The 25851-nt window shown below is 38.0% G+C and overlaps 1 protein-coding gene and 1 pseudogene across 1 annotated transcript in view; one reads left to right on the forward strand and one right to left on the reverse strand.

The window, feature by feature from the left end:
- Nucleotides 1–538: 538 nt before the first annotated feature.
- Nucleotides 539–2118, reverse strand: LOC148184620 (syncytin-A-like; annotated as a pseudogene).
- Nucleotides 2119–11948: 9830 nt separating this feature from the next.
- BTBD9 (BTB domain containing 9) overlaps nt 11949–25851 on the forward strand; it is a 143627-nt gene continuing 129724 nt past the window's right edge. The window contains exons 1-7 of the mRNA XM_088052755.1: nt 11949–12025; nt 13831–13997; nt 16851–17061; nt 17593–17956; nt 19539–19803; nt 21597–21816; nt 25549–25668. Coding sequence (XP_087908881.1) covers nt 13916–13997; nt 16851–17061; nt 17593–17956; nt 19539–19803; nt 21597–21816; nt 25549–25668 — 1262 coding nt within the window. The 5' untranslated portion in view covers nt 11949–12025; nt 13831–13915. The remainder of the gene's footprint in view (nt 12026–13830; nt 13998–16850; nt 17062–17592; nt 17957–19538; nt 19804–21596; nt 21817–25548; nt 25669–25851) is intronic.

Raw genomic sequence — 25851 nt, forward strand, 5'->3', positions numbered from 1 at the left:
TTGCTTTGGTAATCGTCCTGTGAGAATAAAAACTTTACTTTCAGTGTGAGTAACAAGATCAACTATAGCATTGACTGTAGCCCAGTGTTGCACCACCCCATTGGAGTGGCTATCTGTCGGGTGTGGATGCTAACTCTGAAACAGAGAGCACAGTGCCTGTGGAAATTGCAGGCCGCATAGCTTTCTCAGTCTTGCCTGTGAAAGTGGCCTGGGAATTCATAAGGAGGAATTAAAACAATTCTCAGAGATAGAAAGCAGCCTTGCAGGTGCTGTTTGTCTGTTCCTTGTTTTCTTGCAAGAGAAGGTTGAGGGGTGGTGAACCCCACTGACCAATGATGGTGATGTGTTAGTTTACTAACCAATAAGAGTTTTCTTTTCTGTACTTTTCACGTATCGGTCTATAAAAAAGATCTGAGGTAATAAACCGAGAGAAATTTCTCCAGTTCGACTTCACAGGAGAGTCTGTGTCGTTCTTTTTGCTGTTCCCAACAGAGCGACAGTTGGGGCTCTGATGAGTTCGGCGGGAGAAATGCAGCACTCAATATGAATGATCAGCAAGTCTCATTTATTGGTAACTCTAAAACCACTTATATAGCATCAATAATTAGGCTCATACATAGTGCAAAAGCAAGCTCATTATTGGATATTTCATTTAAGGTCAACTCCACCTAATTCCACATTCCTGTGATCGCTCATCTATGCTGAATTCACATTCTTCTGATCACAGCATCCTGTTCTCAGTTAACAGTTATCACTAAGGTCTTCCTAACTTTGCAACATCTCACACTAACTGTACTCTATTGTCTAATTCTTTCTCAGCTAACTGCTGCATGGGAACATGACCTTTGCTCTCTAGCCATTCCTCTATAATTCCCCTGTTTTCTTTTTGTACTAACAAAACTGTAGAAGTAGCCTTCTTTACCATGTTTTGCAAGCATTGCAGTATGCAAGGAATAAACAGTAACACAATCACAATGATCAATATAACAACAATTGCCATTTGTGCCAAATTTTTTAACCATCCTGTGAGGCCTAGGGATTGAAACCATTCCTCTAATGGATTTGTTTCCATGGTTAATTTTTTCATATTGTTCTGTAGTTGTTGAAGACGAGCATGAATAGACACTGAATGGTCAGAAAGATTCATGCAACACATCCCATCAAAATCCTCACAGCCATGGCCCTGTGCTAATAGCAAAAAATAGCAGCTCTATTCTGCAATACAGCATGCCTAACACTGTTCATATCCAAAAGCAAATCAGACAAAACCTTTGATGTTGTATTAAACTGCTTTCCTGTCCAACATGCCAGTCGTCGTAACTGTGTTAAGGCTTGGGCACTAGATACTCCAGGTGTAAAAATAGATGACACAATCACTGTAGGATGTTCCCAAAGTTCAACCTGATCTTTGCATTCTGGCCCCAATTGAAACACACTTCTCTTTGTTCATAACCTGGTTCTATTGGCTCCTAATAATGGCTGTATAGTGGGTGCAAATAATGTCAATTTTCCAAAATAACAAGGCCCTCTATAAATGTTTGCTGGCAGTCCTTGCCATGCACGATCTTCACAAATTAGAAAAATACCAGGTGGTAATTGTAGAGGTGTACTGCTAGAATTTACTTTGTGAGACCAATTGCCACAGTATGCATCATTATTTTGCAAATATAACAAACTTTGTGGAGAAACATTTGTACTATTTGGCCCATGAGACTTTTTCGCATGATTGTTCCTAGTCCAATTGACAAAAGTTAAACAATAATTGCTAGGGGCTGAACCTAACACTCTTAACTCCTGTGGTTCTGACCCAGTAACATTTAAACCTGTAGCAATGTACCAATTTTGAGCACCAGTGGGATTTGCTGGAATTAAACCTGTGTCACAGATATTGATCATAAATTTACCTGATGGAATTTCACATAATGTTTTGTTTGCTTCCTTGGGTGCTTTCCAATTCTTTGTCCAGTTTTTAAACATTGTGGCATTGAGTGAATCATCTAAAGGTGCGCCCACTAAACAAGTTCGAAAAGGATCTGAAGGGGTAGCCATTGAAAAGCAAAAATTATCCTGTCCAGTTTGATTAGCCCACGTTACCCACATATTTTGTCTCTCATCCATGTCAATCAAAAATCCTTAATTTCCCTTTATCATGGTAAACCACAACAACCTGATCAGAGATAGTCCTTTAAGGACTTTAAAAGGATTGCGGCAGTTCAGCCAGCATCTTGGCTGGATCCCATGTGAGATCTTGCTTCCCTTTCCTTTTACCCCTCTGCCTCACCCGTCGATTCGGTTGCTTTGAACCACGGGGTGTTCCATCTTCTCGGCAGCAGGGATAGCTTTCAGGGAAAGATCCTTTTTCTCGAGACTGCCATTTTAAGAATTGCTCCCAATTTTTATTTTTTACCCCTGGGATATCACACCTGACTTGTGTAAGTGTCTTACGACAATGTATTGTGATTATCTCAATAACATATGGTAAAGGGGTATTAGGATGATAACAATAATTTTCTGGATTTATCCCAAAAGAATAAATCTCCCACAATCTATCAGATCCTTTTTCAAATTGTCCTGTTTGCACACCTTCCTGTAATGCAATCTCAGTCAAATTTCTTTCAAAGTTGTAACACTCTGTACAAATCCCTCTTGGGGATCGACCCCACTTAGAATGTGTCCACCACTTTTCTTTACACACTTTACAAATGTAACATACAAAAGGATAACATTCACAATTTGGTACTGTACACAAGATTTTCATGTGAGAGTTCATCAGATCCCGTCTCTATGTTGATGGTAGAGAGTGAGAAGTATCTGCTAAATTTTCTGGATCAGCTGAAGGTAAATCACTGGGATCAGCAGGTTTAGTCCATCGGCTCAGCACCCAGACAGGCTCTGTGGGGGTAGACACTCAAAGATAACCACGTCCCCAATAGAGTACCTTGCTAGGACCTCCCCACAGACTTGTTTTTGGATCTTTATAAACCAATCAGTTTGCCCTAGCATTTCTTTCTCCTAAACCCACATCCCATTTGTGGCTACAAATATGGATAATAGCAAAGGCAGCAGTCCTCAACTTTATTGCTCTTTGAAGCTGCAAAAACAGTTCATATAAACGAAGGTTTTTTACTTCCTTTATGTCTGCATTTTCAATACGTTCACTCACTCCTGCAACATATAAAGAATCAGTTACCAACATTAACAGGACCCTTAAACTGCACCAAAACCCAAACAACAGCAACCAATTCCAGAGTTTGTAATGTGTCCTCCTTTCGAGCTGGAATAATATGATGATTCCATTGTCCTTCTGAATCTTGCCATGTAGCAGCAGCTGTACGAGATTTCTTTCCAGCATCAGTGAACATGCAACAACCACTCTAATACCCATATCTCCCCTGTTTTCTTTTGTTGCTGCGTCAGGGCACCGATGAGATGTTGAGGTCCAAACCATACAGTAAGGTTAATGTCCAAGTTTGGATCTCCTACGAACAACACCTGTCTGGATACAGTCCATTATTTTATTGAGAGCTTCTTGTTGTTCACTGATGACCTGTATAGGTGCTGTAGGATCAGTACCCTTTAACAAAGGTCGTAAGGATTGTAAAAGTTCATTAGGAATACCCACAACAGGTTTAAGCCATTGTAAATCTCCTAGCAATCGCTGAGCATCATGAACAGTATGAAGTAACATGTTTAATGACAGTTTCTGAGGGGCAACATACTGCTCAGTTAAAGTCCACCCGAGATATTTCCATGGGGATGACAGCTGTATTTTCTCAGATGCAACAACCAGTCCATTCTGAAGTAACTTGTTTATCTGCAAAAGGTTGTGATTGAGCAAAAAGAATATTGTCCATATAATGATAAATAATAGTTGTAGGCCACTGAACCCACAGTGGTTGTAAAACATTATCTACATAAAGCTTAGTGGCACCAATTGTGCAATTTGTTGTCCTTTATCAATTCTGGCTGGTGGTGCCAGTGTATATGCAATGATACATATTTCACCAGCATAGTCCACATCAATTACTCCAGGTAAAAAGTCCCATTAGACTAGCAGATGAGCGTCCCAATACTATTGAACCCATAGCTTTTCCATTTATTACCCGTGGGAATCTTGTAGGGCTGAGATGTCAATCAATAAATCCACAGTCACTGAGGCTGCCAGGTCTGGGCCGAGGCTCCCTGCTGTGGCAGGCTGGAGGGAAGCTGAACTGATGTTCCAGCAGCTACTATTTGTGTCGTAGCGTAGCGGCTTCTCGCGCTGACCTTCCCGTTTCCCGATCTCCGGCGGCAAACATTATCAGCGTGGGTATTAGACCGGCACTGACTGCACAAAATAGATGTTACAGTACATTCCTTCCAAATATGTCCAAGGTTGCCACAGCGAAAACATTTGAATCGGGAGGCTGGAATCCTGCCGTTGTTGATTGTAGCCACTTGTAGGGGTGCAAGAGCTGCTAAAACCTGACTCGGAGCAGATGCAGCCTGCTTTTCTAACCCTTGCCCTAGTTCTTTAATTGCCTGGACTAACATTGCCGGTATATTAGACATCCTTTCTAATGCCTCTTCAATAGTCCAATTAGCATTCAGGGAATTTAAAACTGACCTGGTTGCTGGATTACAATTTTGTAATGCACATTGTTTTAATAATGCTTCCTTCATATATTCAGGAACACCTGCCCGCTCTATAGCTGTAGCCACTTTATCAATAAATGTTCCAAATGGCTCATCTTGCCCTTTTTTAATACCCATATAAGATGGAATACCTCCTGGCTCTTTAATCTGGTCAAATGCAGCTTGCACTAATCTTTGAATCAGACATGCTACTTCCAATACAGCATCTGCTATTTCCTGATCTCCCTCTTGCAATATATTCCGTGCCAACGTAGCCCATGTCTCCCTTCTTTCCCGCGCAATAGTCTCACCTAACTCATGCCCTTCCCCAGGGACAGATTTATTTCCCATAGGGGAGGATGGTAACGGTGCCGCAGGCTCTGTTCCAGAATCAAGGTTAGTAGGTGAAGGAATTTGAGATGGCACAAAAGGATTAGCAGCTGCGGCAGGGGTCAGTGACTGCATGGGGGCGGGTCAAAATTACTATATTCGTGGCGGGTGGCAATGGACACTCATTAACTTCCTCTAATAATCTATTTTTTGACATAGCTGCAGATGCCTTTGTGGCAGCTGCCTGTTCAGCCTGATACTGCAAGAGAGCATTATGAACTGTCCACCACAGTTTTCCCAATTTTTTAGCAGTTTTATCATCATCTAAAACAGCTTCCCACAATTTATCTCCAAATTTTGGCCACTCACTTAATTCATGGACTGTATGGGGATTCTGAAAACAACCCTGAGCATACCCATAACCAAGAAGTCCAGGAAGCTCCTTGCGCAAATCAAAGTATTTAACCTATCGCTTTTCTAAAAAGCAGGTAAATAAATCATATGCTGCTTGCCTTTCCATCTTACCGTCAGCGCGCGCTGTTGCAGCCCCTACAAAGTTTCAGCAGCATGTTATGGCCAGGACTCTCCTCTGAGGTCGCTTGGGGCGCGGCACCGTTGCTGTGTGATCAGGACTCTCCTGTGAGGTTGCCTGGAATGCAGCACAGCTGTTGCGTTTTGCCATCCTTGCTGCAGAGGACCCGTCCCCTGTTGCCAACTCCCTTGGCCGACTCCGACTCCTTTTTAAGGTCCCAAAGGTTTTCAAGGGTCCCAAAGGTTCCAAAGGTCCCAAAGGTTCTGAATGTCCCAAAGGTCCCTAGGGTCCCAAAAGTCCCTGTTGTTCGGGCGCCATTTGATGAGTTCGGCAGGAGAAATGCAGCACTCAGTATGAATGATCAGCAAGTCTCATTTATTGGTAACTCTAAAGCCACTTATATAGCATCAATAATTTGGCTCATACATAGTGCAAAAGCAAGCTCCTTATTGGATATTTTCATTTAAGGTCAACTCCACCTAATTCCACATTCCTGTGATCGCTCATCTATGCTGAATTACATTCTTCTGATCACAGCATCCTGTTCTCAGTTAACAGTTATCACTAAGGTCTTCCTAACTTTGCAACATCTCACACTAACTGTACTCTATTGTCTAATTCTTTCTCAACTAACTGCTGCATGGGAACATGACCTTTGCTCTCTAGCCATTCCTCTATAGGGCTCAAACATTATCCATCCACCTGAGGTATTGGTGGAACCTAACAAGTCCAATTCTTCTGGGGGCCCTATGGTAACATTGAGAACTTAGATAATTTTTGCTTGCCAGCAGGCTTCAAGTTGTCTAGATGTGAGACCAATAGTGCGATTGCACTCTTGCAACATTGCTAATCAATTCAGTCAAGTCTCGTTACTAACCAAACCTTTAAATGCTTGAGGATCACATTCAGGGACTTCTATGAAACAGGTGTGAAAAGGATCTCCAGGTGTGGCTAGGCTCAAACACATTGACCTTTGGCCTGTCAAGTGTGCCAGAGTGATCCATATGTTCTGTCGCTTTTGGGTGTTACCTAGCAGACAGTTAGGACTACACAGCACAATTACCATAAGCAGTTTGTTCCATGCAAATGACCACCATGATTGCAGAATCACAGCTAAGGCTTTAACGTTAAAGGAACTTTCAAATATGCTTACATTAACTCTTGAAGGGGGAATACTTATACTTTATACTAATATAAGAATTACTACACAGGCTAAACTATTTATCTTAAACTATTATCTAACTACTTTTAACACACGTGCTCTGGTATTCATGCAATCTAAGCGTGAAAGCAATTTGCTGAAAGGGTAAACACACAACTACAATTTGTTTTATATACAGTTAGATGGAGTTTCTACACTCTTTTGATCTTCCATAAAATTCTTCTTACAAACAATGATTTAATGCAATTCAGTCTTGGAACGTCCGCTGCTCCCGTGGTATCAGCTGGCAGCCGATTGGTGACTGACTGAAGGCATCAATGTTTAGGTTGTTCTTCAGATCCTTCTAAATCTTAAAACAGAGAATAACTGAAAAAAAATTGGTAGAGACACAACATCATAAAATTTCTGTTGGTAAACTGTGTAGTTTTCAGACACAACTGTGTTCTGACAGGTCCACTTCTGATCTTATTTGGAGTATCAAGGTTGTGTGGTGACTTCTCTGTTCACTGGATCTCATTTGTTCAGAGGCAGACAGTCTGGTCAGATGAACAGATGACCTTTTTGAACCTGTCAACAAAACACAGACACTTCTTCCCCTGAAGTTAATGTATTACACTAATCAAATGCTTTTAGGGCATCAATTCCCCCCATTAAAATAAAAAATAAAAATGAGATGTATTTCTGTCATACACATCAACATTAACATGAAACTATATACACAATGAATAAAAACCTATAGCAGTTAAAAATCAATCAAATCATAAACATTACTAATAACATATGTAATATAAAACTACTATTAACCAGTAAAACACTGCACCAGCATCCCATAGTTTGCAAACAAACAGAAAACAAAAAAATCAGTGAAGGATTGGATAACTGCCTCCGGAAATGATTCTCCAAGCCCGCTTCAAAATTGATCCAGCTGTCATATTAATAGGGTCAAATTGCTAAGTCAAAAAATGACTCAAAATCTGATTTGGTGCAAAAACATCTGGATCTGTTGGCAAACATTCAGTATAGGTAAAGTCAAGGCTTGGCCAGGGCCTTAAGGCTTTAAACTGGAAAGATGCCTTTTAACTCATTTTCAAAACAAGGTTCTCAATAGTAGCAGCTATGAGATGCTTGCAGCACAGCAAACTTAAAATGCATTTGTACAAAGCAAATGATCAGAAACCATAGATAGCAGACCAGTTAAACCATTGAGCATTTGGTTTAATCTGAAGCCTCTCCCATGGCAGCTGACCCTCAGCAATGATACATTTTCTTGGAATTCTGGAAACACTGAAAAATAATAAAGCTATAAAAAACAAAAACTGCAGAGATTGCAACAACCAATAGAACTCTCAATGAAATCAAGGATGTCACAGACTGCATTCACTTACATCCACATGCAGGTTCATCAGTGTTCTATCACAGCTGTTTCAGTTGTAGTCATCTTCATCTCTCTAGGAAAATAACTATACTTTGCAGTTTAAACAAGTGCCTCTAATAAAACATAGAACAATTTAAATTAAACAATATTTAAAGTTAATAAAAATTAATTATGACAAAAGGAAATAACAAAACTTAACCTCAAAAGAATATCCAAGTTATAAAACTTAACTTAAAAACACTCAAGCCTAAAAATAATGAAACTTGACTTTTCTTAATTCTATTAACATTTAATGTATATTGGATAAAAACATAACTTAATCTTATTCTGTTATTACAAAAAGGCAACCAAAAGTTTGATATATACCTTTTAAACACAATATAACAATAACATGGATTCACTATAAAGATTATAAAAATGTAACAAATACATCACAATTCTATGTCATTTGGCTTTAAAATAACTCACAATAATTGCAAATGCTATTAAAAATACTTATTCATAACAGGAATTTGCCTAGTATATGTTTAAAGTGGTTAGGATTTTAAAGTGTAGTTTTTCTAGAGAAAAACCACAGCAACACAGGATTTGGCAAGTTGCCATTCAGCTTCTGTAGCACTTTTCAGAAACATCAAGTCCAATTTTTTAACTAAAATCCAAAATCCAAATTAGTATATGTGCTGTTATATATGTTTTATATAACAAAAAGACTCACATTGAAATTACCTTATTAAAATTGTGGAAAAAACAAGCAAATTGGTAATATATGCTTTAACTTAACTTTGTCTTGTATAGTAAAGTTCTCTTAGCTATTTATTTTTTAAACCATAAATCTCTTTTGTAGATAACGTTAATTGAAAGGTTGTTTTCTTAGTAGCTGTAAATCATACAATGTTTTAACATTAGGCTTTAACACTAATTATTGCAAGGTAACTTCTGTTAGTATTCACTTTAAACACTTCTTTAAAAAAAGTGGCTTTTTGAACTTTCAAGGAATCACACTAATTTCTTTAGTAAAACTCTAAAAACTGCAACTGCATAAACTCATAATTACTTAAAACACAAAATTAACTCTAAAAGGGTATATAAAAACATTTAAAAAAAACCAATGAATCATGACTTTTTCACAAACTGGGTACTATCCCAGTGCTTTTTCTTAGAGAGGGAGAAGGGGGAGTTAACTGCCCACTTTGCTGCTGCTCTCTGCTGCTGTTATCTTCACATCCCCCACATACTCTCTCAGAGAGGAAAAATGGAGAGAAAGAAAAAAAAAAACTCACGAAGTTAACTTTAACATATGCAGTTCTTTCTCTCAATCTCTCTCGTTGTTCGCAGATAGAGGAAAAAGGGCACGATTTTACAAAAACAGGTGATGTTACATGAAAAGCCTCTCAGGGCCAGGTGGTAAAAATGGTGACCATTGCAGCTTATCAACTCTTAATTACAGTGATGAATTTTGAACTAGATACCATATAGTTCACTATTTTTTGGCTATTTTGTCTCTCTTTGAAGCTGTCTGAGCCACCTGTTTCTGCTCAACTGCTTCTGTAATTGTTCAGCGTGGCCTTGGAGCCTTTTCTGCACTGCCTCTGCCCTGGGGGTGCCTTTGTTCTCTGCGCACACCTCAGTGCTTTCTCCCATCGATGTGGCAGGAGGTGACTGCTGTGGCAAGTCCGTCTTGGGCCCAGCCATGGCTTCTAAAGCGGTGGCTGCGACCCTGGACTCAGACTTCTTATCTTTTAAGGTAGCCAACACAATTTTCCATATCGAACCGAGCGCTACTGCGACTTTACTCTTTTCTGTGATTGCTGTGTCCCACATCAAAGCCCTTATATCCGTCCATTTTTCAACTGCTTGCAGTGGGGGCACCGTTAAGCACCCATGATTTTTAGCCCATACAACGAGCTTTCCCAGGTCCTTTTCCTTGACTGCTTCACCTCATTTAACAGTAATGCTAAGAAGCAGTTTTTTAGCTGCCACAAACTCCACATCCATTTTTCGTGCAGCCACTGGGGGAGGGGCGCGACCCCTCACTTACTCCTCAACCTTTGGACTCCCCCAACGACCCGACACCTTTTTCACCGCACTCAGATCGTCTATCCAGTACCAATCCGAGGTAGCGTCTATCTGCGCTCAGATCCACTCCCACCAACCTTGGTCCAAGGCCCTGTCCCACCGTGCGTGGACCCACTGAAGTCCCCCTGCCCGCAGGGTCCCATTCGCGAGCCAGATATTGAGAGACGGCCAGCTATTCATGAGTCTTCACAGAAGTAAGAGTGAACACCGTTTATTTCTATCTTTAGCACACCTTTTACAGGGTTTTACAGGGTCTGCGGGCTAAGCAAGTTACTACTGGCTAATACACACAGGCTTACATTTTTTTCTCCTGTACACAAGAATATTGTTTTGCTTTATTCTCTCTCTTGCAGGAAAGTTTCAAGGACTTTAGGCTTTAATATCACTACTTATTCCAGAGGCTGGTTTGTGCGGACAGGCCTTTCATGCCCACCTTCTGTTAAAATATTATCTACATGACTCCAGCTCCTCCTGCCATGTGCTGGATTCAAATGGTTGAAGGTACCTGGATGAGCCCCCTTGTGAGTGGAAAAGCCACACTATGAAAAGCCAGTGTCTACAAAGGAGACAAAGGAGTCTTGCATCTTTATTCGAATAAAGAGAGATAGTTCACTGGGGCTGTGAACTGTCTTCAGTTTTCTCTCAAGGTTTCAGAGGGCGCAGTCTCCTTTTATAAACTCCTGGCCACATGTTGTCCTCTTTCTTCCCCCTTGGCTGTGGTACTAGGAAGGTACAGCCTTCCCGAACTGCCTACCACATTTTTCCTCCTTAAACATGTCATTTTCCCCAAAGTTCAGAAACTTAGGCTTGTGCATGCCCATTTTTCTGTTTCAGGAGTCAAACTGGGCTCTGTAACAAACCTGTGGCTTGAAGTTGGTAGAGACATTCAGGAGTATTTCAAAGACATTAACACCCATACCCTCACCTGTGGAATTGTTCAGAAAGACATAGGATACATCTTTCCTATTATGTAGTCCAGTGGATAACTATGCAAGTATGAGTGGGCTATGCTGAAGCTTCTCTGCTTAGTAATCAAAAATTACTCTAAGCATGTTGGCTAATCTTGTAGCGACCCTTGCTTTAGAATGTGCTTGACAAAATGTATCCATGATAGATTATGAGGTAATAAAGAGGAAAGTAGTAAAAAAACACTGGCATCTACAAACTCGTTACAGGAGTATCATGAAGTGGGCAATATGTGGGTTTGGATTGTTTTGAAAAAAAAGAAGTTACTACTTCTTCTCATACTAGGAACTAATTTAAACTAGTATTCACAGATAGGAAATCCAAGAATAAACTACTACAGAAAAACACTTAATGATAAGTCTTTTAACCTGCAACAGTACTGAAGTATTTAGACTTAGAAAAACTTTTGAAATTATTTCATGTTCTCACTGATTACAGGCCATTATTTTTACTTCTTCCAAGGAAGGGTTCGTTTCTGCTAAATAAAGTATAGAACTAAATAGCGTGTAGTGCTTTGCCTCTCGGAGGGCTTAAATTGAGCTTCCTGCAGCGCAGCAGAAGTCCCTCTCATGGTTACGTAACGACAGGCCCACATTCCCCATTCTCGCTGGGAGACGCTCTCCTGACGCAGGAAAGCAGCACACGCACCGAAGAGCAAAAGCTACGCATGCCGCTGCCAAGGAAACACGGATTTTGAACGCAGTCAAGAAGCAGCGGACAAGGAAGGTTTAAACACGAGTGACTACTTCACAGTCCTGGTGGCCCGGCACCGCCGCTGTGTCCCAGCTGCCGGCACTCCATGGGCGGAGCAAGAAATGGGGGGCAGGCGGCGCCGTTCCCGCGGGCGGCGGGACTCACTCCTGCGCCACACACAGGCCGTTGCTCCTCGGTGACGTCAATGCGCCGCCGGGTGACGTATGGACGGCGGCGGGACGGGGGTGGGGAGGAGGCCTCGGCGGGGGCGGGGCCGGTGAGTCCCGCGGGCATGAGGGGTGCGGCGGCCCCGGCCCCGTGGCCGCCTGGGGTCTCGAGGTGCTGCCGTCGGCGGCTCCCGCTGGGCGCGGGCAGGGCAACGCGGGGCGGGCCGGGGGTGCGCCGCCGTATGGAGAAGGCGCCGGGCCCGTTTGGCGGGGAAGCGATTTCACCTGAAGTGCCTTTTTGTGGAGGCGAGGGAGGGGACGGCCGAACGGGCTGGGGTCGCCTCCCCTGGCGCCTCCCGAGCTGGGGGTCGGTGGCGGCCCGGGCTACCCCGGGCGCGACCTTGGGCACGTTGCCGGCTCCGGCCGCCCTCTGTAGTCCGCGCCAGCCTCCTGCCGCCCCCTCGTCCTGCCCCTGGCTGGCTTCTCAAGGCCCTGCTGTGGCCATCTAATCCGAATTTTATTTCTTAAAAAATATAAGTTCAGTGTTTTGAACTGTACTTCGCGGTACTCAAATTTTTTCCCTGATGCTTTGGTGTCGTAGTAGTTTAACCACTCTGCAATTTATGCACTACTGTGATTCATTGAAATTACTCTTAGAAGGCATATTTTCAGACTTTAAAATAAACAATTTGATGTTAACTTTTTAGCAATCTGCTGGTGATCCCGCTTGCTCTTTGCTCATGTTTTTAAAGTGCAGCACACAAACTTTCTTGAAGTCCTGTGCTAGAATCATTTAAGTGTTTATGTTTTAGGATTTAATTTGAGCCTGCTCACAAAGCAGATGTATTTGATGTGTCTTCTGTTATAAATGTGTAAATCTGGTGCTTGAACTGTTCTGTTGAGATATTTACTCAAATTTAACAAAAACCCCAAGTATTTTCATGAATGGCTGTCTTATATATTTTTATAACACAGGCCAACCTGATATCATGCACTATTTATAGGAAAGATACTTACAGATTACATTTTGATCCTCAAAATCCAGGAGACTTTCTTTGTCAAAAGCCTGGATCTGATTTGCAGAAGGATTAAGGTGTGGTTACTTTCTAGTTCGTGAGACTACCTAAAAATTTTTTTTCCTACCTTCTCCTTTGTTTTCTTAAGCATATCCCACAAAGAAAATTAGAGTGACCCTTATGAGTGAATTCATAGATCAAGGTATCATCTGTTTAGCAAATTAAATACAGGCTATTTTTCCTCCTGGCAGGTTTGATGGGAAGGTTAACAATAATTTATACTTGCTGAGAGAGACGTATTATGTTGGTTATGTATTTAAGCAAGTCAAACCTCTATATATTTCTCTCTTTCCTAACCCTTCAGTTTTGTTTTGGTTTCCTGTTTAAAAAAAGGTTTGCGCAATAGAAAGGTCTGCAGCTGCCTTAAATTTTGTAAAAAAAGCAACCACCAAAACCCAATCAGAACCCCCAAAACTTTAGCTAAGTAAGAGCACTTGGAAAATTTTGTCTGTGTAGGGAATAAAGCATGTGTGATTCAGTTTGTATAGACCTGGTTTAATTAGGACACCCTTGTGGGAAAATAGTGTTTTCAGGGATATTAATGCTGTAGCAGAAATGTCAGGATGGAATTTTTTGTCTTATAGTGAATATGGCAACATGTTACTGTCTTCTATGATGGTTAAAAATATGAATGGTTAAAATTAAATTATGATGACTCAAAATAGAAATACTGTTTTTGTGTTCTAATGTTTTTATAAGTTTTCCCATTAAATTGAAGGGTTTTTAAAGACTTAATTTCTGCAAAAAGTTGAATTGAGAAGTACACGTCTCTCTCACTTTGATCATAATGCTTTGTGGCTCATAGTTTCTGATGGCGTATGTTTCATGCATTGTTCCAGGAGATGGTCCATTTCTTGCTGTGCAGCTGGATGTTGCTGAATAACGTGTCTATGAGCTTGCTGTTCAATCTGTCTGTTGTTCAGAATGGCGAAGAACCCTAATTTCCCAGAAGTGGGGAATCTGCCTACAGGCTATGCTCACTGTAGGTCTTCAGACAGCTTCAGTGGTGAGTGGACCCAATGTGTTTTCTTGAGATTTTAATATTTTTGTTGTGTGCCATTTTAACCAGGTTAATTTTATAAATGTGTTAATAAATAATCTGCACTAAGTATATTGTTCTTAGTACTTGGCTAAACTTATTCCTTGTCTTTTGTGACAGGAAAGTGTCTGATTGGAATGTAAAATTTTAGCACTACAGTACTTAAGTGATGGGAATGTGTTTGCAGATGAGCAGGGCATAGCTTCCCATATACTTTGAGTCAAAACATTTTTTGGTACTAAATTGCTGTGTAGAATGCTGTGGTTGGGTGGTGTGCGTAGTTTCCATTAATGTTACCATCTGCTTTCCTTCTAATCCTTTCACAAAGGGTGGGTTGGAGATGCAACTTGAAAATTCTCTGAATTTCACTTAACCTGAGCTTTCATTTTTTGTAAATAGTCATAAGGGTTGATTATGTCGTTTCTAATTTTGGCTACAAAGTATCAAAAATTGTTTGGGGTTTTTTTTTTCTCCATTACAATTTTCATTTGGATTCAACTTTGTTATTGTTATTTAGAAGTACAAAGGAGCTACCTGCAGCTAGGGTTTTGACAACTGAAGTATTTACACTTTGAATGTTGAAGTATTTACAGAAAATTTCTGTTTCCTGTAACAGAATATCAGTCTCAAAGGTGAAGAGTTCAGAGTATTAAAGCCTGTGCTAAAAGCTTTCTGTCATAGAGTCCCGATGTTCTGAGCGGAAGCAGCAGCTTCTTTTCATATTCTTCTTTCTTCTTTCTGTTGTTCTTGTTCTGTTGTTGTCCTTCTTTTCCAATACAGGGGGATTTAATTCATAAATCATCCAATTAGCTAAAAACACAATTCTAAAACGTTCTTCTTACACCAACCTGGGCTTAATTCTAATGTATGAAAGTCATGTCAGTTCTTACTCAAGATCTGTGCATATATTGTATCTGTTTATGCAAATAATTTTATATGTTCTATCTAGAAATACAAGCAATGTTCTTACTATGTTTTTGTTATGTCTGGACCTAAGTTAATTTTGTAGAAGTTAACACTAGTGAACGTTAGGGCTTTTTACTAGCTAACATAATCTCTTAAGGCACTGAAGATATATTTCTACTTTCTTAAAACTAAAACTTACACTCCTACTTCAAGTCTGTGGCTTAATATATTTTAGTTTCTCTGAAGGTTTTAATTCAATCCTTTCATTCTTTTCTCTTTCTAAGGAACTCAGAGAGGCTTCTGTTTTGTGCATTCCAGCAATTTAGTATTCTTATTTTTCTTATATTTTATTTTCAATTTCTATTACTTTTTTTTCTAGTTTCATTTGAAGTTCTTTGCGACTGTGTTTCCACAGTATCTTGATTTTGGGTAAAGTGTTTCCATGTGTTAAAGTGCAAGTAATAATTAATCCCAAGTACAACTGTTTGGGGCTTTTTTACATATTTTCTGATAGTATCTTTACAGTATTTTATAGTAGAACCTAAAAGTGTATTTCTGTCATGATTTTGACTTGATTTATGTGTTAGATGTGTGCAAGGTATGGCCTTTTCTTTTTTCTTGTGGTACACTGTGACAGCTATAGCTGTCACTGACCATGACAGACAGTTTAGCTCATTAGGGAATTGAGAAAAACAAGCCCCCAGGTATGAAAGTGATTAGCTGAACTCAAACTCAAACAAGGAGACACCAGCCAATCCCTATGAATCATGGATGGATACATATCATTGGTCAAGTGAGCTAGGCGGTACTAAGATCACAGTCGTGTTTGTAAGTGCAGAAATTTGAAGCCCCTATATAAAGGATTGCCCTTCAATAAAGGTTGATAAAGGGCGTTGCTGCGTGATCTTGGTGTGTTTATGTCGCATTCCTGTCTCTATCATCAGCAGCAGTGTGCCACCTTTCTTTAGCACTTGAAAAGTGGCTAGTAACTGGAGCAGGGAAGATGTCTCTGGAGATATGGATGGTCATTATCTGAAACAACCAACCTCTTTTTAAAGAAACGTAAACCGAAGTGTAATGGTAGAAGCCAATATAATACCTAAATTTGCTTTTGGATGCTCTTACCATTGAGACTATAGAAAACCTCTGTTACCAAAATAAACCAAATCCATAAAAAGCTAAAACCTGTTGTGAATGAAGAAAAACAAAAGAATTCCATAGAAGATACAACTAATGCATTTATCTGTTTTGTACATTAGTGGGCAATCACCTAATTTTATGACTGAGAGGTATTAAGGAGTTTGTTTTCTCATATATATATATATATATATATATAATATGAGGGAATAAGAAGTCATCAAGAAAACTGAGTGTAAGGAATAAGGAAATTGGATTGTACATTGTAAAGCTTTTCACTCTGACAGACTTTGTTATTTATTAAAAGTTACCCTGGTTGTTTATTTTCTCCCAATTCTGAAAAGTTGACTAGAATCCTGCAAAAACAGTTTTTACTTTTCACTGATTCTAGTACTGATTGGAGAGTTAAGACCAAGCTTAACTGCTCACATTGCTTATTTCTGTTTTTTGTGTGTGCATTTTTATTCAGAAAAAATTGCTTTCTAATAGTAACATGATGTAAAATAATTCAGTTTTTAATTCCCTTTGTTGGAAACTTTGTTTTAAGTAACAGGGTTGACTAACAAGGTGACAATTCTTTGAAATACTTAGCTAGAATTGTTGGTGCCAGCTGTGTTGAGTCTGGTTGAAAATGAACTTTCATAGAAAACCTCCTGATTTAATTTTTCTTGTAATATATGATTACTTAGATTAGTCACATTTTTGTTATTGTAGTTATGCTTGCTATTCTTAATATTTTTGCCCTGTGTAATACTGCTTGTTTTCTTTGTCCTTTAGGCTACCAGTATCACCATCCCTCCAAGATGAGTAACAGCCACCCTCTTCGTCCGTACACGGCTGTAGGGGAGATCGACCATGTTCACATTCTGTCAGAGCATATTGGTGCTCTAATGAATGGGGAAGAATACAGTGACGTTACCTTTATTGTGGAAAAAAAGCGTTTTCCGGCACACAGAGTGATCCTGGCTGCTAGATGCCATTATTTCAGGTGAAGTAAGGCTTTTTGTCAGGCTCACAGGAAATTTTTATGTAGATGAGATAAACATTGTTTCTCCATGAACTTTTCAGGGTGTAATCATCTGTCCATTGAGTGTGACCTTTTCTGTGTGAATGTTTCCCAGCACATCAAATCATTGTGTTCAAATAGAAAAAGATAAATACCATGTCACAGTGTTATTCTTTTGACCTTCATTAAATTGGATTTTGAAGGTAGTTTTGCAAATTCAAGAGAAAGAGAACTTGAGAACATGAAAGTACTACTGCAAAGCTGTTTTGATTTCTCAGAGTATAAATGGTGTGTTTCTATGGAATATACTCAGCAGGTTTCATTTTGATGGATTGGAATTGAGCAGAGGATTGGCTGACATAGACTAGAATATATATTTTAAAACTAGGAATAATACTAATCAAACTTTTTTTTTTAAGAGCTGGTCATTTTTCAATAGAAATACATTTAACATTTCAGTGAATTTTGTCAGAGGGATAAGCTACTAACTAAGCTAAACTCTCTTCCTTATAGAGCATTATTGTATGGAGGAATGAGAGAATCTCAGCCTGAAGCAGAAATTCCTCTTCAGGACACCACTGCAGAAGCATTTACCATGCTGTTGAAATATATTTACACTGGTCGTGCTACATTACGAGATGAGAAAGAAGAGGTTCTTCTTGACTTCCTAAGCCTAGCACATAAATACGGATTTCCAGAACTGGAGGATTCCACGTCTGAGTATCTTTGCACAATACTTAATGTTCAGAATGTCTGTATGACTTTTGATGTTGCCAGTCTTTATTCTCTTCCCAAATTAACTTTTATGTGCTGTATGTTCATGGATAGAAACGCCCAAGAGGTGCTCTCCAGCGAAGGCTTCCTGTCACTTTCTAAGGTATATCTTTTGTTTGCACTTTTTCCCCCAGGACTGTTAATTTCAATGGCAATACGATTTTGTGATGAAATACTAATGGGGGAACCAATTGAAAACTTGTGTTAGCTCATAGTTATCTTATACTTGTGAAACTGTGACAATTGGAAATGGTCAAGACAAGCTGAACTGAAAATTTTGGCAATCTGTTCTGAATTTTTTAGGTATTGACCAGTCAATATAGCTAAATATAGTATGTCTGATGGAGTGTTCTAAAAGATGGCATCAGTCAATCTAATTTTAATTTATCTTACTTCATCTGTTCCTGGTATAATGTAATTTGGCTTCTGAATGCTGCAGAGTCAAATATAGACTTGAATAGGACAGGATATGCTTTGTTCTAAGGATTCCTTGATATAGGCTTCATCAGTGATGGGTGAATTTCTGCTGGGCAAATGGAAGCATTCTGGAGCCTACTGTGATTTATGTTGCTGATTGTCATCATGTTCTGAATTTGCAGAATATGATGGTGTGGTAGGGTGTTTGGGGTTTTTCTTGTGTTGTTTTTTTTGTTAGATGCATAAATATTTGTGACTGAGTCAGACAGTTCTATGAAGTTGAAGTTTTGCACTTACTCTCAAGGGGTCTTTGGGCTGGACATAATAGTGAGTGTTTTCAAGTAGTGTTCACATGAAGCAGCAGAACACTTTGAGTGATGCTTTAATTGTTTTTTTTTTAAGTGTTTTTTCTTAGGGGAAAAGATGTGTAGGATCTATTCCTTGAATGAGTATATGACACTGCAGTAAGTTACTCCTTGTATAAGGAGAAAAAAAAAAAATTTCTCTCTCTGTACTTTGTCATGTTCAGCTTGTTAAGTCTGAGCTCTGAGAGCGTATTGTCAATAAAGAAACAAGCAAACATCATGCATCAGGAAGTGCACACTTGAAGGTCTTTGGCATAGCCAGTCTTGGTATATATGAGAGATCTTTCTTTTTTCTAGGCAAGCTCCTGCTAGCTTCTGCTAGCTAAGTGAAAATCAAAAAGCTATTTGATTATTTTTGTTCTCATTTTGCAGTCAGTGGGTTTTATACATAAGTAAGAGCCACTGGAGTTCTTAACTGGTGATTCGTAGTTGGTACCAAAAGACAGAGAAAGATTGTGACAGGACAGAAAACCCAAGTAGTTCGAAATGGTTAAAAGAAGTGATTCCAAGCAACACTTTTTTCTCATCAGTGCCCTTATAGCAACTTAAGTTTAAAGGAATATTTTGAAGCATACTACCAAGTCCCCAAATTTCTGGTAATTTTCCAAAGCAAATTTGAACTACTGAATGTTATTATATTGATTATATTGATGTCAATTTCTTCTAGTGATTTTGTTTTATTGTCTATTGTTTTGGTCATGGATTCTGTAATTCTTGCATAACTGGAATAAGCTATAATTTCAGGGAATCACCCCTTTAGAGATTATTTTTAATAGCTACAAGTTAAAATAGCCATTAATTTTTTTTGCCTTATTTAAATTTCCCTTGTTTAAAAAAATAAAATTCAATTTAATTTCTGTTTATTTAGGGGATATATTTTTTGTTCTTATTTCTCTTTTCCAGGCTGCTCTTCTAAGTATAGTACTGAGAGACTCATTTGCAGCTCCTGAAAAGGACATTTTCCAAGCTTTGATGAGCTGGTGTAAACATAACCCCAAGGAAAACCATGCTGAAATCATGCAAGCAGTACGTTTGCCACTAATGAGTTTAACAGAACTTCTGAATGTTGTAAGACCTTCTGGGTTGTTGTCACCTGATGCCATCCTAGATGCCATTAAGATTCGTTCTGAGAGTCGGGACATGGACCTCAACTACAGGGGCATGTTAAGTAAGCATGAAGTTCTTTGTTTCCTTCTCATTTAGTGACTGTGGTTATCTGGAGGATATGGTTAATTTGTGCTTTGTGTTTTCATCTATTACTGTGTGTTATAAAAGATTTGCAGTATGAAACATCTTGTTATGTAACTGTTCATGCCATTTTTATTTCTCGATATTAGACATTTATTTTCTTGCTTTGTATCTCAGATATTGTTCAAACATGAATGTAATACTATTTTCCTAGAGGAAGTGGTAATTGAATTGAAAATTTTTTACAAAATAATTGAAAATAAAAATGAATTGTCTGTGAGATATATGATATGTAAGTGGTTTTATGTTGATAGTGACTTGTTTCCTACTTCATAAACATTTTCGTAATTTTTCCACTACTACTTATGACTTTTCTCTTACTCTTTACATGCTTGTCTAAATAAGTCTCTGAAGTTGTTTTAATGGAAGCCTGTAAAGTGTAAGAAGCCTTGACTTTTTTTCTGTGATATCTGTTAATCCAACAAGAGTATCTAACACTCAAGCTTTAAAAAGATGTTAGCCATCTAATGTATGAATTTGACCCGCAGAAAAGTTAAATGTTCTTTAAGAGTCTGCACTATATGCTCAGTCATGCATGATGAGCCCTGAAAATTACTGCTATCTTAGAACCGCATAATCTCTTTGTTCTCTCTTAGAAGTTATAGTTATTAATATTTAAACATATGAATTTAATATTAGGATATTGTAGAATATGCAAGTCATGCAAGACATTCTCTTGACACTGGAGTAGATAAATTTAAATAAGTCAAATGGTCTTTTCTGGCTTTTTTCCCTGGATATTTATCTCCACAATAAAATTCTCATACTCACAGCTTTTTGGAGACTGGAATTTCTTTGTTGTTTTAGTACTCATTCAGGATCTTGAAACTTTTTCTATTTGTGAAAATGTTGATGACCATTTACCACTTCAAATTCTGTTCTTAAGATATCAAATTTTTAACACTGTCTTAAAATGCATACTTCTGTTGTCAATCTGCCTGAAAAGTTTGGGGTAGCTTTTCATCATTTAGTTTTCAAATCATATTTTCTTGGATCTCTCCTCAAACAAGACTGTTAAAAATGTCTTTTGAAGAGGCTAGTTTATAAAAAGTATTGTTCTGTAGTTGAAGTTAGGAATAATTATTCACAGTTAGTTTGAAGGAAGCTGTTCCTAGGACACAGGCTTATGGAAATGAAATGGTGAAATGGTGGCATATGAAACTTGCTTTTCCATGTGAGTTCAAAGCCCAAATAGTCAGAAGTTTCCCATTTCACTTAAGTTCATTTAGCTTTGCAGGGTACTGGAAGCTTGTATAGTTGACAAAGGAACATAAATGGCTTTACTGCAGTATACACCACTCTGCAAATTCAGCATGCATCTTGAACATTTGATACACATCTTGTACATTTAAGTTTCTTCCATTTGGGGGAAAATAAAACCCAAACCGAAAGCAAATAACAGTTGACAGATGTGACAGAATTCTGTAAAATTATGAAGGGGACTGAGAATATAGCTGCTACATAATAGTAAATTATCACAGCTTTATTACCATAAAATGTGTAGGAGATACCAAATGAAATTGAAGAAGCTAAATTTTTTTAATGCCTCTTTATCTTCTTTCCTTTTTTCTTTTTTTTTCCCCTAGAGCATGTGTTTGTGGCCAAGAAAGGATACTAGCAATAAATCTTTTGTCTAACCTAATAGAGTTTATATTCAGAACATCTAATATTCAGTATGAGAGTGTAAAATTTAAGCAATTATTTCCTTCTTAGTACCGGGGGAGAATATTGCAACAATGAAGTATGGAGCACAAGTTGTTAAAGGGGAGCTGAAGTCTGCTCTATTGGATGGAGATACTCAGAACTACGACCTGGATCATGGATTCTCTCGACACCCGATCAGCGATGACTGCCGGTCTGGAATTGAGATTAAATTAGGTCAGCCCTCAATAATCAACCACATACGAATTCTCCTGTGGGACAGAGACAGTCGGTAGGTGCCAAGGTGACATAAAAAGGCAAAGTAATGCATTTTGTCTGGAAATAATGTAGCAGTGCAAACTGTAAATTAAATACTTTATGGAAATAGCATGATCGTATTGGAGATGACAATTGCAAAGTTTATTTGGAAACAACCTGATTTTTAAATGCAATTTTGGTTACTTACACACCAGATCATATTTAGAGATGTTAAACTGCCTCAAAGTATTTAAATATTTTTACATATTTCCATTTCAAACATTAAAAGATATTTTTTGTTCTAATTTTTTCAATATACCAAAACTCTTAAGAAATGGGACACTTTGACAGCAAGATTGGACCTGATCTCAGAGGTCTTTTGCAGCCTAAGTGATTCTGTGATTCTGTAATTGAGGTAATAAAATTTATTCAAAATGTGAATTACCAACTGACTACAGTAGTTACTAGAAGCCACTTTGTGGTTAGACTGCCGAAATACGAATTGTAATAGATACTGTTGCCCATTGTTACTGACCTACTTTACATTATTATGGAATGTATGAAAATTAAAATTAGGCACATTTGAACAATTGAGAGGCTGCTGAAGTAGAAAAATTGCAAGGTTCTTTTTATCTGACAAATTTAATATATTAATTTTGTAACTTGCCATGACAAAGATCTTGCAGTTTAGTAGACAGCTCAGCAGGTACTCATAAGCTGTTAAAAACAATAAAACATGCTACTTACACATTTATTGTATACCTTATGACCTTTCTGGTAAAGGATTAATTTTATTTTATTTCTAAACTAACAGTTTAGCATTGCAGAACCAGTTACATTTTGCTTTTTTAGCTAAGCCATGTTATTCTAGAACAGGGTATATAAAAGTTTTAGTTAGAGTGGGGTTTTTTGTAAATTTAAATACATTTTTAAATATGAGTTAGTTACTAATAATTCAAAACCAATTTCATTAATTTTAGCTATTTTATTGTTCTAAGGAAATTCTACTTCAGTTTAACTGAAATTTATTTCCCTTCTATTTCTTTTGTAAAGATCAAAAAGTGGATCCTTGAAGGTATACGGACTGCTTCATATAATATTATACTAGTTGTGACAGAAGACCAACCAAATTTATGAAGCAGTTAGCAACTAACTTTATAAAATCTGAAAAAGTATTAGAGATATGTTAATAATGAGTCCTGTATCAATTTTTAGAGAACTTATATCAAAATGTAAAATGCCCCTCATCTGTAGGGCATAAATTTGCAGCTGGTAAAACTCAGGGAAAAATGTTCTTGTTGGGACAACTTTTTAAAAAGTTACCTGTTGCTTGGTGTCCTGTGCAATTCATCTGAAATTTGTAGAACAAACTAGTACTGCTGGCACAATATCTGACAATGTGGATCTCTAGAGATTTTTGTCTTCATAAAATACTGAGGGCAGAATGGTTTAAGATCTAGTTTCTGTGTCATGCTGAATTTTTTTTTTTTTTTTTTAATCATTCTAGTTTCTGTGGAAAATTTGCTATTGGGCTTTCTTTTGCTTCCCAACTGGTATGGTATTCGTATTAGTACTGTCTAGCCTATGCAAGGCCAGGAGTTGGACTTTGATCACCCTAGGGCTTTCCTTCTAATTCAGAATAGTCTGATTCTCTGTTCTACGAATTGTCAAGCTTTTTTCCCTTGAGTAACTCAGTTATCTTAGATAAATGGAAATGGAGGCATTTGGCTCATCAGTACAAGATACTGACTTTCTGGAGTGAGTTCAGCAGGACAACAAGATGAAGGCTTGAGCACATGAGAACCTGCTGTTGGTAAGGTGTGCAGGTTTAGAAGGGGAGAATATGTTGGCCTCAACACCTGTTCAGTGGAATATAGAGAATACAGGGACAGAATTCTCTTGCACCTGTGTGCTGAAAGTGCAAAGAGCAGTGGACACAAGCAAGAAGTTAAATTCATATTAAATATTAGGAAAACAATTTATAGTGAGGCAGTTGAACTTGGGAAGAGTGCCCAGAAAGGTGTGCAGAAATTTGCCAGCTAAGATCTTATGGAACTTCCTCTGAGATTGTCCTTGATTTCTGTAGAAATCTATTCCTTTCTACAGTCTTCGTCTAACAATTGCTGTCCACCAAACTGCATATTTTTCATGGGATATATGAATAATGTCTTCTAAAGAGGTGTTTTAATGCCTGTACAGACATGAGCAGGCTTGTACAGCATGATTGCTTTCTTGTTGAACAATTTTTTAAATTACTCTGTTCATTTCAACTGTTTATGTGAAGCTCTAGTCTATTGGATATTCTTAACAAAACCAAACGGAAACTAACAGGTGTCTTACACCTCTAGTTCAGGAGTGTTAACAGCTGAATCTTAGCTGTAAAAGTGCTAAGGACAGTAGCTATTCAACCTACTTCTGCAAATAAGATGCTATCCAGCCTTAAGAAACTTGAAAGGATACTATTGTGTATGATAATGGAACTTTATTTTTGAGGTAATATTTCTTTGCTTGGTATCTTAAGAAACCAAAAAGTAGCATGTTTTATATAGGTTACAAATATATGTTCATTAGTAATGATGGTGTGAGAACCTCTAAATTCACAAGGCACATAGGACTATCAGTAACTTTTGTATACAAACTGCTCAAACTCTAAAACTTTGGGCCTAGTTTGGTCAAGTACACATATGTTAGTAATAGTAATCTTGCTAAAGCATATTGTATTTGTGTGGGTTGTATTACACATCTGATTGGTGTGAATGTGAAAGCTGGTTATGCAATTGATGTTTAAAGACTCAGCCTTAGCTTTCCAAGGTAGTAACTATTGTTTTAAAGATTTTTAAACAATATCATTTTAAGTACATACTCTTAAGTCCTCAGGAAAATTGGAAATATTAACAAAGGCATTAATTTTAATAATAAATGCTTGTGTAGAACTCCCTAGGAGCAAATCCTCTTTAGAAATCAATGTGAAAGGATGTTAAGTGCTTACATGGTGCTGTTAAACTGCCTGTGAATTTTGCAGACCTTAGGAGAAAGAAAATACTCTGAAACGTATTCAATGACTTGCAGTTCTGCAAGTGAAATTTCTACTTTATTCTAAGTGTTACAGTCATGGATATAATAGGGAATTAGCTGTGACTTTCAAGTTCTGGTTTGGGTTTGCTTTCTTTTAACAGCAAACTATAAGGTAAACATGACTAATAAGCAGGAGGAAGACACAGATTCTGTTAATGGCTTTTTTATTTTTCATGAGGTAATTTTGGAATATGTAAGGAAGTAGTGACAGGCTCAGTGATGTATCATAAAGAACTGAAAGGGTCAGAAGTGAAAAACAACATCAGTGAAAATTATCATAAAATAAATTTGCATTTTTCAAGTAAGGAGTTTGAATTTGCATTTTTGATCTAGGAAATTGTTTTTAATTTTTTCTTTATTGATTTGGCAATAGAAATAGTACCATATCACTAGTGGTTTAGTTTTATTCCATGGGGAAGGAATACAAATGATAATTTTATGACAAAAGTCAAATGTCTCCATTTCATTTTTTGAGGCATAGTAGTCTCATCTAATGACTGTAGATTGTGAGTGTGTGGATGTTTTAAATCATTCTGAAAATACATCTTAACTGTGAGAGTTTCTTTTCAAAGCTAGTTTGAAGGTAGGGATCTTTATAAGAACAGTTTTCTTTTCAACACAACTGAAAATCCAGAAGACAGTGTAAAATTGTCAACTTGTATTCTAACTGGTATTTTTTGACAATCCATAGGTCTTATTCCTACTACATTGAGGTGTCCATGGATGAATTGGACTGGATTCGGGTTATCGATCACTCTAAATACCTCTGCCGGTCCTGGCAGAACCTGTATTTTCCTGCCCGTGTCTGCAGGTTAGTTCATCAGTGTAATATACAGTAGCTAACACTGAAGAATGTTGGCACCAGAATAAGTTGCTGGATTTTGCTACTTCATTATGTATTTCTGAAAATGTATGGTGTCTTAACTTTCATCAGCTATGCTAAAAATATAGTTTATCTTAATTTATAGAGCTTTGTAATAGTTTATCTTATTCT

This window comes from Pseudopodoces humilis, chromosome 3 (assembly GCF_049639895.1).
Source record: "Pseudopodoces humilis isolate 2021_Gansu_Grassland_sample_001 chromosome 3, ASM4963989v1, whole genome shotgun sequence".
Lineage (NCBI taxonomy): Eukaryota > Metazoa > Chordata > Aves > Passeriformes > Paridae > Pseudopodoces > Pseudopodoces humilis.